Source organism: Chaetomium fimeti (genome assembly GCF_033439085.1).
Source record: "Chaetomium fimeti strain CBS 168.71 chromosome Unknown B0H64scaffold_6, whole genome shotgun sequence".
NCBI classification, from domain to species: Eukaryota; Fungi; Ascomycota; class Sordariomycetes; order Sordariales; family Chaetomiaceae; genus Chaetomium; species Chaetomium fimeti.
The window spans coordinates 2533284-2553085 of NW_026944334.1; the positions used below are offsets into that span (position 1 = coordinate 2533284).

Genomic DNA, 19802 nt, shown 5'->3' on the forward strand with positions numbered 1-19802 from the left:
GCGTTGCCTGCCGGCAGGGTGCCGCTCCGACCCCCTTGGCTCGCGAGGCAACATTCTGGAACTAGTCTCTGGGGGCTCACAAGCATCCTGATTGAAATAACCACGGTTCCCATATTCAATACTAAGACAAACGAATTAGAATATCAAACTGGAACCGGGACAGTGGCCAAAGCCGGCAACTCAGACAATGAACTTAAGGACCCTTCACCGCGGCGAGGTCCTCTCCACCCCTAAGCTTTTCGACACCGTCCTCGTCTATCTCGACATGCGCAACCTCCTAGTCCTCTCCTAGCGCGTCAACGCCTACTAACACGCCCTCACCGCCGCCTCGCCACGCCTGCAAACGCCGCATTCCCCCCCCCCCCCCCCCCCCCCCCCCTTCCCCAAACATGAAAGCCCCCCGGCTACCGCCGCGCCGGCACCAACATCACCTCCCCCTCCAACACACCAAGCCAGCCTTTGTGGGCGCCAGGACGGTGCGGAATTCTAAGAGTGGGAACGCGAGCGGAGGCGGGGGACGTAAGGGGAAAGGGAGGGGCTCCCGGTGGTGGTGAGGGCGAGTCGAGGACGTGTGAGCAGTGTAAGGGGGGTGGGAGAACGGTCGGCTACGGGGCGTGCCCGTGGACTGTGTGGAAGGGCATAAGGGAAAGGGACTGGCTGTGAGTAGGTGCGGTAGGGGATGGCGGTGCCTAGGCTGCGGTTCTCGCGCCCTGCAACCCAAAGTGAACGCTCGTTGGATCGGCTACAGGTTATCTAACCAGTATACCCGCGACAGCCGTCCCCAGCGGGGTGTGTGTGTGGCTGCTCGAGGTGGAGGCAGTTGGGCAGCATGACGGGGTTATGGGGTGGCTGAGAGCCGGCGCACAGGGCACGGCCGTACAACATTGCTACCTCTTGCGCCATACGACCCAAAACGAACGCTTGTTAAGGTGGAGACCGGCCGCCCAACTGCAACACTAACTTAAAGCAATTCAAGCAAAGCGTGTATCTGTGTGAGGAGCACAGACTTGGGGGCGGTGGTTATTGAACAAGAACATACAGGAGCCGGTCAAGCCCATGGCGAACTGGTAGGACTAGAAGCCCGCGACTCATTACTGGCACTATTACATACTCACATGACCCGGGCTATGGGATAGCTTAAAGCTTGGCCATGGCCAAGTGTGGGCGGCGTAGAGGTGTTCGAATTTCGGGCCCGCAACCTATCAGCGATTTCTTCCACCCCTGGAGGTAGTGAGATATCACCCTGATGGCGTGACGTGGCCGGGTAAACATGGTTCGGGCGTCAGCAAGAAAACCCGATTCGAATCTTGTCCGTGGCGCGGGGGCACACCACCAAGGACAGGATGAACCCGTTCTTGATTTCACCATTCTGGGCGTGTCCCCGCCTGTTTGCCGGCACCCTTGTTTCCTCGGGGTACAACACTCCCGAGGTATCCTTCTAGATTTGTCGAGAGGTTCGGAGGGACGGCCCTGAAACAAGGGGTAAAGCCGACGGCCCGCAGTAACCTTCTCATGGTCATCGAGTGGCTGTCTAGCAGTACCAGTGTCTCGGCGGTAACTTGGAGCATGGTTTTATTCAGACATGTCGACTCGTCGTTTCTTTCTCCCCCATCAGTGATCACTCTATGCTCCCGCCTACCCTCCTTCCGGGTCGCCTGCCACATCCGTGGCAATACCGGCCGGTCGGCAGCCAGCATGCCTTCTCCGCCGGTTGAGTACGTCGTGCGTGGTGGCAGATGGAGCTCGGGACGGACAAGTCCCGGTTACTGGAATGGAGAAAAACCCGGCTTCCAGAGCTCCAGGGCCGAACAGGGTAGCACAAACGCCGATCTTAGGTCAAATAACCCGCCGCCCGGGCAAGCGCCCACATGAATGACTGGACCCCGTTCCTTTTTTATCCCTTCTCCGCCGCACGCTCGAGATAAACCGCTCAATATCCTTGCCTCTTCACGCACGCGAGCGGAGACGATATTGCAGCGGCGCGTCGATCGTTGCTAATGATAGTCTGGTAGATAGTGCAACCTCCTCGAGAGATGGCGAAATGTTGGTTAATTTGGCGTCTTCTAGCTGAAGCAGGGAATAAACACAACACCTCGAAAGCTCGTGATCTATGCGGTCTATCCAGTCACCTCCTTGACCCGGGTTTCTAAACTTCCCGCTCCAATGATATAGGGGTTTTCTATGTCGAGAGAGGCGGCTCGAGTGCGGTCTCTACCGGCTGATCTCGGAGAAAAAGGTGCAGATCTTGGCGCTTTATGGAAAAATCTGGGGTAAAACCGTCCTTAATCTCGACGATCCTTGGTACCATAAACGGGTGTTCTCAAACTGCAGCCACGGCAATGAAGATGCGGGGTGCAGGGCGGAGACAAGCCGATCCTATCAGACCACGGCCTGGTCCCCAATGTGGTAGGCGTCCTAATTATGGTCCATGTTGGGACCGAGACTGGGGAAATACTATAAAGGGGCAGGAGAAGACCGGCATGATCGACAGCCGATCCTCCAGCAGCACTCACAAGACAACAGCATAACTAGTAGCAGCTTTTGCTCGGACGCTTCGTCATGGTCTCGTTCACTCTTCTCCTCACGGCTCTTGCCGCCTCGGTCGCCACGGCCAGCCCGCTTGAGGCCCTCAAGCGTGGCATCCAGCCCGGCACCGGAACCCACGACGGGTACTTCTACTCTTTCTGGACCGACGGTCGCGGATCGGTTGACTACAACAACGGACCCCGTGGATCGTACAGCGTCTCGTGGAACAACGTCAACAACTGGGTTGGCGGCAAGGGCTGGAACCCGGGCCCGCCGCGCAAGGTTGCCTACAACGGAACCTGGAACAACTACAACGTGAACAGCTGTATGTCCAACCCCTCCCCGGCGGGATTCCGCTCCAAGGCGAAACTAACATGGCTGTGCAGACCTGGCCCTCTACGGCTGGACCACCAACCCGCTCGTCGAGTACTACATCGTCGAGGCGTTCGGCACCTACAACCCGTCGTCCGGCACGTCGAGGCTCGGAACGATCGAGGACGACGGCGGCACCTACGACATCTACAAGACCCGCCGCGTCAACCAGCCGTCGATCGAGGGCACGTCGACCTTTGACCAGTACTGGTCGGTCCGTCGCGAGAAGCGCGTCGGCGGCACCATCGACACCGGCAAGCATTTCGACGAGTGGAAGAAACAGGGCAACCTCAACCTCGGCCAGTGGAACTACATGATCATGGCCAGCGAGGGCTACCAGAGCTCTGGATCTGCCAACATCGAGGTCAGGTCCGCGTCCTAAGGGGCTTTCGCCGATCAGAGAGAGGCGGTGCGGGTCATCTGACAGTCGTGGGCTATTCGACTGCCGCCTTGGACCCAGACCTGCAGGCCGTCGGGCCCTCAAATTTCAATTCGCGGGGGGAAATATCGTGTACATACATTCAAGGAACCTGACACATGCTTCTTTACTCTTGTGCCCCTGGACGTAGCTTGACTGTATCGTGAATACCGGAAGATCGTATTGATCGACTCGGACTAGTGATCGAGCTGATGCCCACTGGTAATACTATATAGCACTGTAAGGAGGAATGGGGATACATATACTGCCCAAGACATAGACCTCCAGCATGGCCTTATTACGGTACCTAGGTAGTCATATGAAACACTCCGACCTTCTCGAACTTTTCAGATACAGCTACCGAACGAACTTTTGAATTCATGACGTTGTTTCTGGATTCAAGTTAATTAATAGCAAGACGCTCTCAGGCTTCTCGTCACTGTCGACCGAGGTGACCGAGGCATGTTAAACCTGCCCACAAGAGCCGTACTATTTCTACATCATGATTCAACGGTCAATCAAACCAATTACGTTGGACCAATTTGAATGATGACGCTGGCTGGGAAGGGAGACTACTTATGCTTCCAACAAGACTCGAGTGTTAGGTTGAAGGGATAGGCGCTATCTATATCTCCCGGGTCACGGTATACTGGTCAGGACTTGAATGCCTACCGTCATAATTACCGCACACAGGAACCCCAGTCAAACCCTTGGGTGAGTTTGTCCCGTTATTTCGCGGCTACATCATTTCGGCAAGTAAAACAAGCCTCCCGCCGGTGATCCGGCTTTCTCCTATTGGCCGGGGCGCGAAAAGTAGCCGCGCAATGTACGATACTCCCACGCAGCCCTGCCGGCAGTTGACTTATGGCTACTTCATTCTTCCATCGTGCGCCGATCAATCTCTCCAAATGCCCGTTTTCATCTGGCTATTTACAAAACCACGTTGCGCAACCGCTGCTGGTTAATTGCCGCGGGCGGGCAGTCAGGGGTGAAGGCTTTTCTCCTCACGGCTACTCCTCACCGAGGGTAGCACAGGATGCGATCCCGCGGGAGCTGGGTTCTAGAAGCATTCCGTAGATTTGCTACTTAAGAGCCTCCTACCCGTTCCCGTTGTTGGGGTAGGTCGATGCATGTGGTGCGGAGATCTCACCTGCTACTCCAACGTCATGGCCATGCGTCTCCTTTGCGCTGCTGCTTCGGCAGCCGTACTTGTCTCGGCACAGGCTCCCTCGGATGACTCTGCATGCACCGCAAAGTCATTCGCAATCCCGAGCTGGTTTGTCCAAGACGTCAAGCGTGCCGAAGGTGTTATCTCGTTCAATGTCTGGAACCGCGCCACGAATTACACGGCAGACCTGGCTTGCGAGACGACGAAGACCGGTTTGAATGCCTGCTCCATCGAGGGGACGCCGTCGTCAAACGACACGCTCGAGGTTTCGGTTGAGATTAGCGAAGTCCCGACGACGTCGTTCCACCTAAAGCAGTCATGGACCTGCAGCGACCGAGAGAAAAGGTAAGCCGTTCCCTCGAGCCATGAGGGTACCGTACCTATTTAGGCAATCAGTTCACGGCACTAACCAGCACTAGCTTGACCTTTACAGCAGCCGGAAACAACTCGGCTGCGGCGGACTACACCTCACCACTGCTCATCAGGGGGTCTCTCTCCGAGCCGGTCTCCATCACCCCCGTCTATCCCGACGGGCCCACGGGGCACGACTCAGACGGATGCAGCTCCCGATCCGAGACACCATCCTGGACGCTGTCGGCCATCCACTACACCGATGAGCCGGCCGCGGGCGAGGGCACGGTCGGGTTCCGCAACTTCAACGTGCTCGTCACCAACCCGGCCAACGGCTACCAAGCAAGCTGCATGCCGGGGGGTTCCTTCGGCGAGCAGCCCGACCTCGCCCATCTGGTCTGTGCCGGCTACGAATTCCAGTCCTCCTCAGTCGGCCAGTACCCCATCGTCACCCAGGGCTCCTTCGACCCGGCCACATCCACCTTCACGCTCAACCAGACCTGGTTCTGCGACGACATCGACGCCGCCAAGCCGTAAGTAAATCCCCCCCTCCCCCAATAACCCCCCAACCAACCCCCGCAACCCAAGCTAACCACCACCCCCTTTCCCCCCATCAACAGCCTCCAAATCACCGCCACCGGCACCTCCGCCCTGCCCCTCGACTGCACCACCCGCCTCGGCACACACAACCAAACCAACACCTACTGCACCACCGCCTCGGCCGTCCCCCTCCCCGGCACCCCCGGCACCACCACCACGCTCCGCCCCTACGCGCTCGAGGACCCGGCGCCCGGGTGGGCGGCCACCCCGCCGCGCGGCGACGGCTGCACGCTCACGTCCATCTTCGACCCGGCCTGGCAGTTCAGCGCGTTCCGCGTGGATGGGGGGGAAGTGTCGTTTGAGATTATTTTGGCGGCGGGGGATGTGGGGTTTCAGTATCCGATTCCGGTTTATCAGGGGGAGGTGGTGGAGGGTGGGGAGGAGGAGGGGTGGTATCAGTGTGAGATTGGGGCGGATGGGGGGAATGGGCTGCCGTTGTGGCCTTATCAGTGCAGTTTTAGGTATGAGGGGGAGGGGGGCGGGTTGGTGTTGCGGGCGGATTGGGCGTGTACGGATTTGGATCGGGAGCATCCGTGAGTGTTTTTTCTGGTTTTTCTTGTTTTGGTTGCTCTTCTCTCCCGGGTACTTCCATATTGTGAAAGAGTCTCTGCTAACGAGGTGATTGCAGGGTCAAATTCAACGGCGTAACCACCACGGCGGTCAACACTACGCTCGAGTGCGAGACGGTTGATGGGGTATCGCGGTGTATGACCACTGACCCGGGATATACGTGGGTTGCTCCTATCTCGGACGTTACGTGGTGAAAGTCGGCCCACAGGGTGGGAAGGAATAAGGGATAAGGGGTAGAAGCCCGAGGGGGATGGGCCTGCATACATCACTGACGATGACTTCAATATGCATCTCCTACCTGGCCATTTTCAGACGTGGATGGCTACTCCTCGGTGACCTTTGTCGTTTCCTGGTCTTGCGGGTTATCGAGTGTGTTGTTGAGTTGTTCCAACTCGACGATGTAGGAGTCCCAGTCGCGGACTTTCTACTCGACCAAAGCTTGACGCGCGGGGTCATCCTTGACATAAGCCATGGCACGCTCCGTCAGGTCGTCTTTTCCTCCATAGACCCGCAAGTTGATGTACCGGTTGGCGAACCAGTCCATGGCTGTCCAGTCTTCCAAAGCATAGGCCACCATAAAGCCGCTCTTTTTTTTCTGCTTATCCCACTCGGCCGCCAGAATCTCTTCCCGTACATTCCTCGTTCTCGCTCACGCAGAAGAGCGAGAAAACTGTTAAAACGCTCGAGGTAGAACCATCCTGGGATCAGCTCTACGATAGGTTCTATCAAAGCGTTCAAATTTTATTCCTAGCCAACTAAACGCGTTTGCTTACGTCTTCGCAACGTGCAACGCGTAGTAGCTGAGTTGGATCGTCACTAGACATCCGAGGTTGACTAGAACGAGCATCGCGCAAGGGGGTTTCACTTTGGGATTTGGGGTAGAGTGGATTGTTTTAAAGAGGACTTCTAGACTGTAACACGAATCTCATGCTGACCGCTAGACGGCATGGTGAGGCAGTTTGGCAAAATGTTCAACAGATTAACATAATACCGCCCCCAATGATTAGGTAAACTTGGCCCGAGCTGCTCTTGATTATCTTGGGTTATTTGGTAGAGTAATTATCACCGAAACCCATCGAAGCGTTCTCGACGACGGATTATATTAGTTCCTCCATGAAGTCCTCGTCAAAAACTCAAAACCGACATCTTCATCATTGCTCCCTAACACGGCATTCTCATCATTGCTTGCCACCCCGTCATCTCGTTGGACTTCCTAGAATATATATTAGCAAGACCTCCTTAACCCTTCGAATAACACGCCATGATGAAGAAATAAGAGATACGACGAAATAAGACGTGACGTACCGGATTGATCACTTGGAACAAGTCGCTAATACCCTCGTGGCCCCCCTTCGCGGCTAAGGACCGCGGTGTCTGGCCCAAATCATCCCTCGCCTCGATCATAGCACCCGGGCCGTTCTCGAGGAGTAGCCGGGCAATATCCTCGTAGCCTCTGTCCGCGGCAGAGTGTAGCGCTATCTGGCCCAAATCGTCCTTCGCCTCCATCATCGTACCCAGGCCGTTGTCGAGTAGTAGCCGGACGGTATCCTCACAGCCGCTCCCCGCGGCAGCGTGCAGGGCCGTCCTGCCAGACCCATCCCTTCCCTTGATCGGTGCGCCCTTCTCGAGAAGTAGCCGAACGATATCCTCGCAGCCGTTCTCGGCGGCATGGTATAGCGCTGTGTTGCCCAAATTGTCTCTCGTCTCCATCATTGTACTTGGGCCGTTCTCGAGCAGTAGCTGGACGATATCCTTGTAACTGCTACTCTTGCGGCTGGCGAACACGGCGAAGTGTAGCGGTGTCCGGTTATAATGGTCCCTCGCGTCGACCGCCGCGCCGTTCCCGAGCAAGAGCTGGATAACGGCCTTACGGCCGTGCAACGCAGCCGAGTGTAGTGCTGTGGCGCCAGAACTGTTCCCTACCCCGATTGCTGCACCATTCTCGAGTAGTAACCGGATGATATTCCCATGACCGTTCGCCGCGGCGTAGTGCATGGGTGTCTCACCGGACTTATCCCTTGCTTGGATCAATGCGCCATTCTCGAGTAGCAGGCGGACGGTATCCTCGCTACCGCTCTTCACGGCATAGTATAAAGGTGTCCGGCTCCGAGGACCACCCTTCGCCTCGATTGCTGCACCGTTCTCGAGTAGAAGCCGGACGATAGCATCGTAGCCGCTCTTCGCGGCGGAGTGTAGTGGTGTCGTTTTGAATATGTTGTCCCCCTTCGCCGTTGCGCCGTTCTCGAGTAGTAGGCGGACGATAGCCTCGTAGCCGCTTTCTACGGCATGGTGAAGTGCTGTCTTCCTATCTTGGTCCCCCGCCTCGATCGCTGCGCCATTCTCGAGTAGCAGCTGGACGATACTTTCGCGACCGCTCTGCGCGGCATAGTGCAGGGGTGTCCGACCGAACCTGTCCCTCGCCTCGATAAGAGCTCCCTGTTTGACGAGTAATCCAACTGCCTCTTTCCTTTCCCCAACATTCGATTCACCCATCACCGCTAGGTGTAACACAACCCGGCCGTTGTAGTCGCGCAATGTTATATTTGAACCTTTCCGAAGATGATCGACCGAGTCTCTGTGCCCGTTGTATGCAGCCCAGAAGAGTGGTGTATATCCCAAGGCATCTGCGAGGTTGAGGTCTGCCCCCGCCTCGATCAGCGATTGTATTACGGGACTATGGCCTTGCTCTGCCGCGTGGTGTATCGGCGCTCGTCCGTCCATATCCTGTCTGTTGATCTCTGCTCCTTCTCGCAGGAAACTTTCCACGGCCGTGTTGTTGTTGTGCAGGCACGCATAGTGCAGTGGTGTCCGTCCACGAATATCTCGTGCGTTGACGTCAACTCGGCATCCTAGCATGGTTTCCGAAACTTCGAGGGAACTCGTGACCGCGTAGTGGAGAGGAGTCCAGTCCAGAATATCTTTCTCACTTGTATTGACACCATTCTCCAGCATCCATGAACGCATATCCCAAAAGCCTTTGCCTTGAGCTGCTCTGCGATGCAGGTATTTGAACCTGAGAACCACATCTTTATCCTCTGGAGGCTCGAGTGCTTGGGCGAAGGGACATCCCCAAGGGCGACGCTGCTCTTGAAATAACCACATCAACGAGGCCAAGACAGAAATGGAACGTGCGGTATCCGGCTCGTCAAGGGTGTGCGACCTTAGCTCGCTGAGGAGATTCGACTTGAGCCGGTCCAGTTCTTCAATGGCTCTTTCCTCGAACTTCTGAGCCTTCCTTAGCTTGACAGCGTCCGTGACTGCCACCAGAAATTCCATTAATAGGGCGGTGGCTTTGATAGCGATGCTGCCCTGGCCTTGGGTGGACCTTGTGGTTCGAAAAAGCCACATGTATGCATCGCCGGCCTCCTTCCACTGCCCTCGCCTCTCGTGCCGCTCCGCATGCGTTCGTGTCCAGTCGATGATGGAACTAGGCCGTGGTAGCTTGTTCTCTGTACTCAGTGGTGGAATGATGCACATGTAGACTTCTTCCAAAGTTCCGAGCCCAGTACTTTGGATGGCCTGGGCCATTGCGGAAAGCTGGTTATTGTGCAATGTGAATGATTTCCAAGTTGTATCAGGGTTCACTCCGTCCGTGTCTGTGGGACGTACTTCCACCTTGCTAGCCATTTGGTCCTTGTCTTCCATCTTCTTCGCTGCAGCCCACATAAAGGAGGAAAACATGTGCTGGGCGAATAATGTCGCCAAGGGGCTGTACGATTCGACGGCGAGCAGGGCATTCGCAGTGTCGGCCCCTTGGCTGGGAGCACGCTTGCTGGACTGTTCTCCAAACGGCTGCAGCGTATATCGGACCTGCTCCGCTTGTCCAGTAGACTGAGAGCTCGAGCCGGCCACAAATCCGACAACTCTATGGGCCTGCAATTTTACCGTGTTGGCATGGCCTGTCGACGTTTGTTCCGCTCTGACCACTCTATTAACGGCAGCTTCTGGCATCCACCAGCGGAGATCTTGATGGAGAGCTTGCGTGAACGAGCCGATCAACCGCAGGCTGGGTTTCGCCGATGTCTCTTTCGATCGCAACCATTTGTCATCATCGACTGCCGTGTTTCCATCCCCAGCCGGACGTCGTTCTTTGTTCTCGACGGAGTAGAGCCACAGCGATAAAGCGGCTTCGATTTCATCTGCGTATGTTCTCCAACCCTTGGTCTCACGATCCTCGCGATCCAACCGGAAATGAATCTCCTCATCGCCGACTTTCACAGGCCACGTGAAGTTCCCGGAGAGGTTACCAAGGAGAGCGTCCATTGCGATCTCGATTGCCCTGGCGAGCATAATGGCCTCGGCGGACGCAGGCCCATGCCAGTCCGCGAGCTTGCCGAGATCCCTCCTGATTTTCATTACCCTGCCCGCCCTCGACTGGGAATCACAACTTTCCTTGAGGTACGGTTGCAGCTCCTCAAGTTCCGCTGGATCTTGAATTGCGATGGTTTTCCAGTCCCAACCCTCGTCATCCGCCCAAGGCCTACAATCTTTATCCCACTTTCCGTCGTCCCCAGGCGGCTGTCGCCAAGGCGCTTTCGCGGGTTTCCCCCCAAAGGTCATTGCCAGCCAATCTAGCTCATGCCTAGAAACGATCGGGAGGGCCCTTGGGAGTTCAGCGAGGTCCCGGCGGACCCACGCCCTGAGGATGGTCATGAGGACAGTGGCACCAAGCTGCGCAACCGAGGCTGACCAGTGCATGCCGCGCAGACCGGTAAACTGCACGATGAAGCCGCAGATACCGATACCCGTGCCGCCGACAGTTTTGACATTCTCAGACGTCAAGTACCCGGAAACAGGCTCTAAAACACTGGGGAATGCCCGAGTCTGCTCGACTGTGCTGCTCGGTTGTGTCGACCGACCGTCCTCAGAGGCTGGTCGAGATTGGCCCTTGGTCTCGTTCAGGGACTGCCGACTTACATTGGCCGAGTCCTTTTTCGAGGTCTCCCGTTGGCCCGGCTCTGGTGCGCGCTGGGACGTCCTGACTAGGACCTGCGCTTCCTGAGGGAAGATGGCGAAGGACTCAAAGGCCTGGTCGCTGACGGTGCCAGATCTTTGCAGCCAGATAACGCGAGCCTTTTTCGAAGGCCCTGGAAAGTAGGTCGCTTCCTCCGTGCTGTTCTCGACAACGTGAGAACAAACGAGTACGCCAACTACCAGGAGCAGCGTGCCAACGGCGGTACAGGGATAGGCGTAGCGGGCGACGGGATTTCCATCCTTGAGGAGCGTGAACGCGGGTAAATAAGTGATGCAAGTAGAGTAGGCAAGAACCCCAAGCTGGAGAATGATACCAAACAATGCAACCACGTAGAGCTCTCCTCTGCTAAGCTGGTTGTGAACATTGAGAGTGAGGTTCGGTGCTTGGGCGGCTGTGTTCCGAAGAACGAAGACCGAACGGTCGGAGAGACTTTCTCCAGCCTCGGCGTTTTTAGGTTGCCGAAAACGCTCGCCAAAAACGCGTTCTCGAATGGTGGGTTCTGATGGGAAGGTAAGATGATTAGAGCGATAAACGGTGGGCAGGTTGACTTACTTCGTTCCTGAAGATGCACTTGTTTCTCGTCTTCTTTCAATATCACCTTGGTGATCTCTTGTTTGGCTCCTGACAGATCGCCGAGCGAGTCGTCTCTCCCTTCTGCTGGCTGAGCAAACCATTCTCTAAGACGTTGCATCATCCCTCGGTTGGCTGGCTCGTCCTCGGGCAGCAGGATAATGAACTCCCGAATTGGTCCTTTCCCCATTACCCTGACAACCTGCTGCCCGTTCCAAAGCTCGCACACCTCATGCGACGTGGAAGACATCAGTTCAGCCTCGACAACAGCACGGCTCTCCCTTGCTCTTCCAATGAGGGCTTTGAGCCACGAGGGGCCCCCGACTCTGATAGCCCCGACGATGGTAGTGATGATACCCAGCGGTGCCATTGCCAGAACGATATTGTCAAACCAGCCCGTAGATTGGCTCATGAACTGCATGGTGACCCTCTCTCCAAACAACGCCAGGAGACTGGGCGCAGGGTAACATCAGCGACAGGACCGCGCACACAGACAAACCGCGACACTTACGGGGCCAGGTCGGAGAATAAGTTGTTAGAAAAATCATCTCCGTCGTCTGCGGCAACGCAGGTGACGAAACAAACTCCGATGAGGAGCCGCAGTTGTTTGGCGGCAGACATGGGCTTGGGCGGTTATTTCCTCGTTTTTTCGATGTTGGCGAATCTGGAGCAACTACACTGGCAGCAGTGCATAGGAATGACGACGGTGATGGCGGCGAAATGATGTGCGGCCATGCGGACATCTCTCCTTCAAGATCCAAGGGGTATCTCGTTAAGAGGACGAAAAGCCACGCTCCCACGACACCAAGTCAACACGCATCGTTCAGCTACTGCGGGACGGGTTAGGCCGGTGTTAGCGGACCCAGCAAAGGCTCTGGAAGGATGCCACAAGGCAAGGTTTGCAGCGCGCCGGCTCGCCAGCTACCAATCAGCGACATCGTAGGCGCCCTGTTCGAGTGACTGCCCTCGAAAATCGCCGAAATCGACCTGACGACGTGGCGCTAGCCAAGGGAAATGAGGAGCGAGGGCCCGAGGCGAGAAGCGATAAGAGACGATTGCAACCTTGCGAAGTTGGCGCGCGCCCAATGACGAGGAGTGTGGCCTTGCCCTGAAACCGCAGCGAAGGAAGGTATCATGTACGTGCAAGAATTTTGGGTTTGCCAGGAGTGAGGCAAGGACGGGTCCGACTGTTGCTGTTCTCGGGAAACATGTTTCGGGCGATGACGACGCCCTGTACCCTCCGTCGCCGGCGAATCTATTGTTATTCATTAAGGTAATCACAGAGGCGGCCCCGGTCCAAAAACACGAACGGTCTTGAGCAAAATTTCGGGCGAGCGATGCGCCGAGCCTGCCAAGTCCGGCAATGGCAGGCGGACCACGATATTTTACTTGCTGAGGGTTAGGGCTCTTTTGGTAGTTTCCCTGCAGCGTTGTTATGTATAAGTCAAGTTGTGCGCAAGGGGGAGGATTGGGGGTTGATGAACGCAATATAGCTCGTCGGGTGAGTTAAACTAGCCGCTGGCTGTAGGAGGACCTTGTTCCAGACAAGCCTCAAGTCACCAACTCAATAGCGTTTGGGCCTAGCGTTTGCGATTCAAACATTGAACAGGTCTATTTCCAAAGGGATTAATAGGTCGTTTTAAAACGGATAATAAACGCTTCAATCAAATGAGTGGCTGCCTGAAATTGCAGCTTGTCGAGGGAAGTCGCATGTTGATGACTTGATGTTTCCCTCGAGTTACTTTCCCAACTTCTTTTTTCCCGGGCCGCAACCACAGTTCTTAGACGCCCCCCCTGTACCAGGTAAGATTTTTAAGTTCACGGTGAAGATGGGAGCTATACTGATACGGTGGCTAGACGACCCTGATTATTTATATGAGACGCCAATCGTGAGTTCCAGCATTGTATCACGGAGGCTGACTAGAGTTTCCATATTATCCATGTACCGTGTACGCGATCCTTCCTCATCACCTTCAACTGTTTCCTCCCAAAGTTCCCAAGAATGGCTTGCCATGACCCATCATCGTTGTTGCCCCAGTCCAATGGCCTTGCGCTCTGGAAACAGCTCGTGCAGTAGCTAGGCTCTTCCGCCATTGGCAATGGCGCCAGCACTAGCAAATATATTAAATGGCGGGTGGTTCCCATCTCCGACGTGCTTTCAATAACCGGAACATCTCTGTGGCCGGCCGCGGTTTCAGCCTAGCGTGATAACCTATGCTTCGTCCCGATATCAGCGTCTCCACCCATCCCATCGGAGTTCGCCTGCCGCGTGAGGTTGTGCGGCGTGCTTTGTTGCAGCCCTGGGCCCCTCGAAGATCAACCCCCCCATGCGGATTCTTCAGCTGTCCCGAAGACCGCGAAAAACAAAACGGCGGCTTGGGTCGGGGGTATGGCCACGTAACTTGGTCAACAAGGCAATCGCGAACCGGGAGGTACCGCGAATTGTGCACAGTCAAGTACCGTACACTCTGCTCACCTCGCCGCTTAGCTAACTCCCTCGTAGTAAAACGGCCCCGACTCCAGAAAGATCCTGTCCCTCAACGGTCGGCGCACACAGCGGCGGTTATCAGAACCGGAATATGGCGCGCACAGCCTGAACTTGGACAAGAGCGGCCGCAGGGTCTGGAGACAGGCGCAGAGTATGCCGCAGTTGAGCTCGGCCACGGACCAGAGCGTCAGCTCGACGTTGTCCCAGGTCGGGTCCGTGGAGGCGAGGACAGCACCGAGGTAGAATAGGCGAACGACGGAAATGGTCCAGGTGCTAATGGCGTTGGGTCTGATGGTTAGAGGCGACGACTGGACATGGGGCACCTCGACGGAGCAGAGTTGGACAGGTTGGGGACACGTACAAGAACCCCAGAGAGAAGATGCCAAGGACGAGGATTTTCTCCTTGGTGGGCATTGATAATTTGTATACGTAAGGCAGCGGGACAGAAAAGATGAGGAAGTCGGTGGCAATGTTCAACACCGTCGACGTGTACCACACTGGCACTGCGTTGAGGCACTTCCCGGCCATGCTGGGCACGATGGAAGCGAGCGGGAGGCAGGCAAGGCCCATCAACGTGGCCAGCGTGGGAGTCCAGACCAGGAGGAAGAAGAAGAACCAGCGGCACACCTGGTCGGCGGTCGGGCTGCTGCTGCCGAAGATACGTCGGTACTGGAGAGCAAAGGACATCTTGACGACATTGTTTGCGACGTTGTAGGTGATGATGGAAGCATACAGCGCCTGTAGATGGTTTGCCAAAGCTATAGCCATAATGTTTACACAAAGGTGGAGAGAGGAGGGCGTACCTTCATCTGCTGCCGCAGCATATCTGGAGTCACCAACCACGAATGAAGCCCCATACCCCAGTATGTCTCTAGAGAGCCACCATTAGCACCTTTTCCATCTTTGGTTCCCCAAGGGCCTAACAGGTTGAATCTAGATACCTAACGCGATCGCGATAGATGCACCAATCGCTAGGAACTGTGAGGACTAATATCAGCCCCAATGTCATAGCCAGGCGAGCACACAGAAGCGGTCATGATGCTATAAGTACCAATGCAACGACAATAAACCAGTCGTCAGGCCCGGTCCGCTTGATGATGCCGAGTCGTGTGTACAGCCGCAACGAAACGGCGATTGCCGAAAGTGCTGGGAAGCCGATTGTGAGGGCTAGGGCCGCTGGTTGCTTGGTTTGTGCCGAGACGGCGGGGTCGGGGCTCGAGATATTAATGGTCGTCGTCATGGTGGTGATGACGCCGCCTCCACCTTCGGCCTACACCCGACAAAGAGGTTGGAGCGCTGCCGCTGGGTGATGATCCATTTGGCAACGTGGGGTCCAGCTCCAGTTTGTTTCGGGAAAGAGCAAAAATACCATCGGCAACTTGCAAATCCCACGGAAGTAGTCAATTTTGCCATCGAGTCTTATTCATTTCAGCGATCGACCAGATCGATATCATCGCGAGATCGGCATCCAACGAATCCTCACAAAAGGTCCAAAACTGCGGGGCGCAAAATCCCAATTTCCAAAAGCACCACTCTCGGGGCACTGATCCGGTGAGGACTTCCCCTGTTCGCCTCCCCCTTATTAACGCCACCGCGCCCCACGGCCCTCTGGGCGCGATTTCCGACGAATGTGTCGACAGAGAGCTATCATTGATAGTGCTTTTGCTGGGACGGCCACAGTTTGGCCATTGAAAATGAGCGCATACCGCACTGTCTCGACACACGAAAATGGCGGCACCGGGTTGCCGAATTCGGCGGCTACCGCAGTCAGTTCTGGACGGAAGACGGAATATTTCGCCTATACCCGTTGATCAACCTCGCCTACCAAGCACACGGGTCGGCGATCGATTGGATAAATTAGTTAGTTCCATCATCCATGTAATTAGCTTATTGTGTACAGTTCTTCCATGCTTACGAATAACCTCCGCTCTAATTATATCATGACATTAAATCCACTGGGTATCCATCTCGCTCCACGTCCTCATCCGAACCATAACTCACCATCGCCGGGTAGGACCTCTTTTCCGCATCCCCAGAAACCTTAAACAAAACAAACGGAAAGGTAATATCATGCTCCTCCGGTCTAAAAGTGCCAAGAACAAGATTCGACCTCTCACTCTCCAACTTCAACATGCCCGCGCGGGCCGTCCGCAGCCCAAGTGCAAGCGGATGCGGTTCGACACTAATGATATCAAACCCCTGAATAGCCTCATCACAAACCGCAATAGCAGCATCGACCTTGCCGAGCATGTACTGGCAGCGGGCCAGCTCGATCAGCGCACCAAGACGGTCCGGGTGGTAGTTGCCGCGGTGGGAGCCCATGCGCTTCTGGCTCTCGGTGACGAGCACGAGCAGGTCCTCGGCCTCGGCGTAGCGGCCGACCTGGGCGAGGATGCACGCGAGCGTGTGGCGGCCGAACAGGGTGCCGATGTGGTCGCGGCCGAGGTTGCGGTCGGCGATGGGCAGGCCCCACCGGATCAGGTCGAGCGCTTCGCCCGTGTGGCCCGACGCGCTCAGCACGATCGCCAGGTTGACCATGGCCAGCAGCGTGTAGGGGTGCTCCTTGCCGAGCCGCGCGCGGCGGACTTCGAGGACGTCTGACATGGTGTCGAGGGCGGGTTTCATTCGTGGCCCGCCTAGCTGGACGGCTACCCGGCAGAGGCTTTCTTTGGCGAGTAGCGTCCGCTCGTGGTCCGGCCCGTGGACCCGGGACATGCCCTCCGCGGCGAGGGAGTGGAGCCGGAACGCCTCCTCGAAGTGGTGCGTCTCCCAGAATTTCTGCATCGTCATGCCCAGGTTGTCCATCGCTTCTAACAAATCCGGGTGGTCTTCGGGCAGGCGCAGACTCAGCTCGTGCAGAACCGGCTTTTGGAGAGCTAGGGCGGCGGTGTACTCGCCCTGTTGCCAGCGTGTGCGTCCCAGCTCACTCATTGCCCGCAGCGTGTCGGTGTGAGATGACCCCAGGTGTCCCTTGCATGCCTCAAGCACCGAGACTTGCAGTAAAGCGGCATCTGTGGCGCGCCCCATGTTCCAATACACCGTGGCGAGGAAGAGCGTGGCTTGCCTGGTCCGTTTGTTTTGGAGCCCGAGATAGTGGCGCAGTGTTTCTGACACCTCCTTCATCAGCCTTTCTGCGCTGGCCCAACGGCCACACTTGGCATACACCAGGCTGAATTTGGCGTACATGAGCAATCGGTCTCTGTCAGGGCCCAGCGTTGGCAGTAATTTTGTGAACCAGTCGTGGGCGGGCTTGCGCCCCCGGGCGCTAGATATGTTGCCAGCGGCAACCCTCCGGCATTCCTGGACGTGTTCGATGTGCGGGAGGAGACCGATATGGTACTTCTCGTCGGCGGCAGAAGAGCCCAAGGGAGGAAGGAGGATTGACGACGCCAGTAATCTCCCCGTGACGTCGGCCCACAGAGCCTGTTCCCCTAGCCTCATCCTGGGTCTTTCCCGCGCCCATGTATGGACGATGGGATGCATGTAGTATGTATCGTTGTGGTCGTTGCGGATGATTAAGGACATGTGAGCCAGCTGCTTGAGGGCGAGTCGGACACGGTCCTCGCATTCTTCGATGCCGCCCTGTGGTGAAGTGTTGCGAAGGACGTTTGGTAATAGTGGTGGTGTCCTGCTCTTCAGGCCCAGAAGGAACGCAATGATTTTTGACAGCAAGCCGCCCGGTTCCCCCTCTGGCGTATCTTCTTCTTGGCCTGCTTCCAAAACCGGATTCTGCAGAGCACGCGTAAAGATATCGGGTGAAATAGCCTCCCAGTGTAGGAAGGCGAGGACGTTGAGGAGTTCTAGTGCGTCAGCTGCGGCCCCAGTGCCCTTGTGCTCTAGGCGTTCGTAGCATATCTCCCAGGTGGCGAAAACTGCCGACTCGGCTGCCGTCCCCTTCTCAGTGAGCGTTGCATTGCGAATTCTTTGCCGGCTCCGGCCGTAGTAATCCAGGTAATTGTGCAGGTTGCAAAGCTGGTCCCTGATGGCTGCCCCGGCATGAATGATGGCCAGGGCCAGGAAGCCCAGCGCCTTGGTAATCGTCGAGGCCAGCGCCTCGCAGCTTGGGTCCCAGGGATCAGGGTTGCCCGAAGCCTTGAGAAGAAGCCGCGTAGCTTCGGGGAGGTCAAGCCCGCGAAAGTCGTAAAAGCCAGGCCCAACATTCCCGTGTATCTTGCACGCCGGGTTTCGCGTCGTGACTAGGATGTTGCCCCTGTTACCTTTGGGGAAATAGCTTTCTAAAGGGGCATCTTCGTCGTCGACATTATCAATGATGAGCAGCCATCTGTGCTCGAGATTCGACAGCCAGTGTAGCGCAGCATTTTCGTTCTTGTCAAGGCCAGCGGTCTCGGCGATGGCAGCGAGGGTGTGCTTTGCCCGTTCGCGAGTGCTGGCATCAATCCAAAAGACACCCCAAAAGCTGAGCTCGGGCTATCAGCTTCATGTACTAGAAATGCGACGTCAAGGCAACGCGAACGCACCTGTCTCGATTGTCTTGGGCAAACTTGCAGCAGAACTGCGTCTTGCCGGACCCCCCCACGCCATGGATGATGAAACGCCGCTGCATCTCGTCCCGCATCATGCCGGGCCGGGGAACAAATAGCCGTTGAAGTTCTTGGAGAAGGATTTCCCTGCCCGTGAATATGCTGCTAACCGACTGAGGTATGTCGAAGTGATGGTTGGTGGAGGCAGACTGGATCGCGAGGGCAGCCGACGTCACCGACTCTCGCAATTCCTCAAGGGCGGACACGGCTGCCTGGTCGTAATGAGAGCTGTCTGTTGATTTGGCTGTGTGCCGAAGATTTGTAATCTGGTACTCGAGGCTCTGACCCAAGTCTTGAAACTCGTTGGAAATATCTGTGAAGGAGCGCATGTTGTAGGTGTGAGAGTCGCTCACACATTGGCTGGTTATTAACGAGCGGCGCGTCAGCGTTAGACAATGGCTCAAGTTAGGGGTTCATGGTAGAGGGTGACGGAAGGATTCCTTACAAGGTGACGGTACTCAATACCAGCTGCAGCGCTTTCTGGTATGTCGCTAGGTGCGTTCGGCAGTTGCGTAAGTCTCCTTCCCGCAGCTTCTTTCTGAGGGCCATCATCATGTTGTTGATCTTGCCTGGTGCTAATGAACTCGATGGCCTTTCGATCTTCGATACCACCTCATCCAGCTTCGTCAGGACGCCGCGACAGTTTTCAAGGGCTCTCCCAAGGTGCTTCCATAACCCCGGGGATGCGTCTCGTGTTTTAGCAGCGAAGGTTGACTGGACTGCATCACACAGCTCCCTTAAGCTATCGAGCTCTTCGGCCAGGCTCTCCAGCTCACTATCAATTCCATCGATATCCTGTCGGAGTTGATGAATATGAAGCACGAGGCGGAAGCTGATTTCGGCCACACCAATGGCCCCCGCGACGATGGAGAAGGGATCTGCCATGACGGCTCACGAGCCCAAACTGGGCGTACTCTTGCTTGCGGTCCGCCTTGACCGGATAAGCCACAAGAACCTCGAGGCCGTTGGGGGACGGTTGACCGCGAACTTCTGGGAAGCTGGGTTTGAGGTACATGAGAGTCAGCGAGGACCTGAGTGACGGGGAGCCGGGGCCCGGAAATTCCCTCGGTACCTGCGACGCAGCCTTGAGCCTCCTCGGACATCCCTGAGGGGAAGTGAGGGGCGGCCCGTGGCTTTCTGGCCGAGCCACTGCTCACTGCTCGCTAAGCCAAGGTTGTTACCTAACCTGAGACTTGGGGGCCAAAGGCGGGAAAATGGGATTG

The 19802-nt window shown here is 56.3% G+C and overlaps 5 protein-coding genes across 5 annotated transcripts; 2 read left to right on the forward strand and 3 right to left on the reverse strand.

The window, feature by feature from the left end:
- The first annotated feature begins 2216 nt into the window (after positions 1-2216).
- Positions 2217-3446, forward strand: B0H64DRAFT_217156 (glycoside hydrolase). The gene is made up of 2 exons (XM_062799521.1): positions 2217-2851; positions 2913-3446. Exons 1-2 carry the CDS (start codon positions 2560-2562, stop codon positions 3278-3280), a joined length of 660 nt encoding a protein of 219 aa, XP_062657132.1. The 5' UTR covers positions 2217-2559; the 3' UTR covers positions 3281-3446.
- An 859-nt stretch (positions 3447-4305) lies between these two features.
- Positions 4306-6474, forward strand: B0H64DRAFT_405097 (uncharacterized protein). Its single transcript, XM_062804422.1, has 4 exons — positions 4306-4829; positions 4904-5368; positions 5456-5968; positions 6064-6474. The coding sequence occupies exons 1-4, from the start codon at positions 4447-4449 to the stop codon at positions 6197-6199; spliced, it is 1497 nt and encodes a 498-aa protein (XP_062657133.1). The 5' UTR covers positions 4306-4446; the 3' UTR covers positions 6200-6474.
- A 3745-nt stretch (positions 6475-10219) lies between these two features.
- On the reverse strand, positions 10220-11971 carry B0H64DRAFT_419316 (uncharacterized protein; the record flags this gene model as incomplete). The annotated part of the gene is made up of 4 exons (XM_062805371.1): positions 10220-10350; positions 10394-10802; positions 10923-11409; positions 11460-11971. The coding sequence occupies 4 exons, from the start codon at positions 11969-11971 to the stop codon at positions 10220-10222; spliced, it is 1539 nt and encodes a 512-aa protein (XP_062657134.1).
- Positions 11972-13832: 1861 nt separating this feature from the next.
- Positions 13833-15160, reverse strand: B0H64DRAFT_217192 (uncharacterized protein). The gene is made up of 3 exons (XM_062799523.1): positions 14980-15160; positions 14400-14909; positions 13833-14311 (listed from the first exon to the last, which is right to left on the reverse strand). Exons 1-3 carry the CDS (start codon positions 15045-15047, stop codon positions 14035-14037), a joined length of 855 nt encoding a protein of 284 aa, XP_062657135.1. The 5' UTR covers positions 15048-15160; the 3' UTR covers positions 13833-14034.
- Positions 15161-15912: 752 nt separating this feature from the next.
- Positions 15913-19777, reverse strand: B0H64DRAFT_217178 (tetratricopeptide repeat domain-containing protein). The gene is made up of 3 exons (XM_062799522.1): positions 19025-19777; positions 18517-18939; positions 15913-18455 (listed from the first exon to the last, which is right to left on the reverse strand). Exons 1-3 carry the CDS (start codon positions 19462-19464, stop codon positions 15977-15979), a joined length of 3342 nt encoding a protein of 1113 aa, XP_062657136.1. The 5' UTR covers positions 19465-19777; the 3' UTR covers positions 15913-15976.
- Positions 19778-19802: the final 25 nt, after the last annotated feature.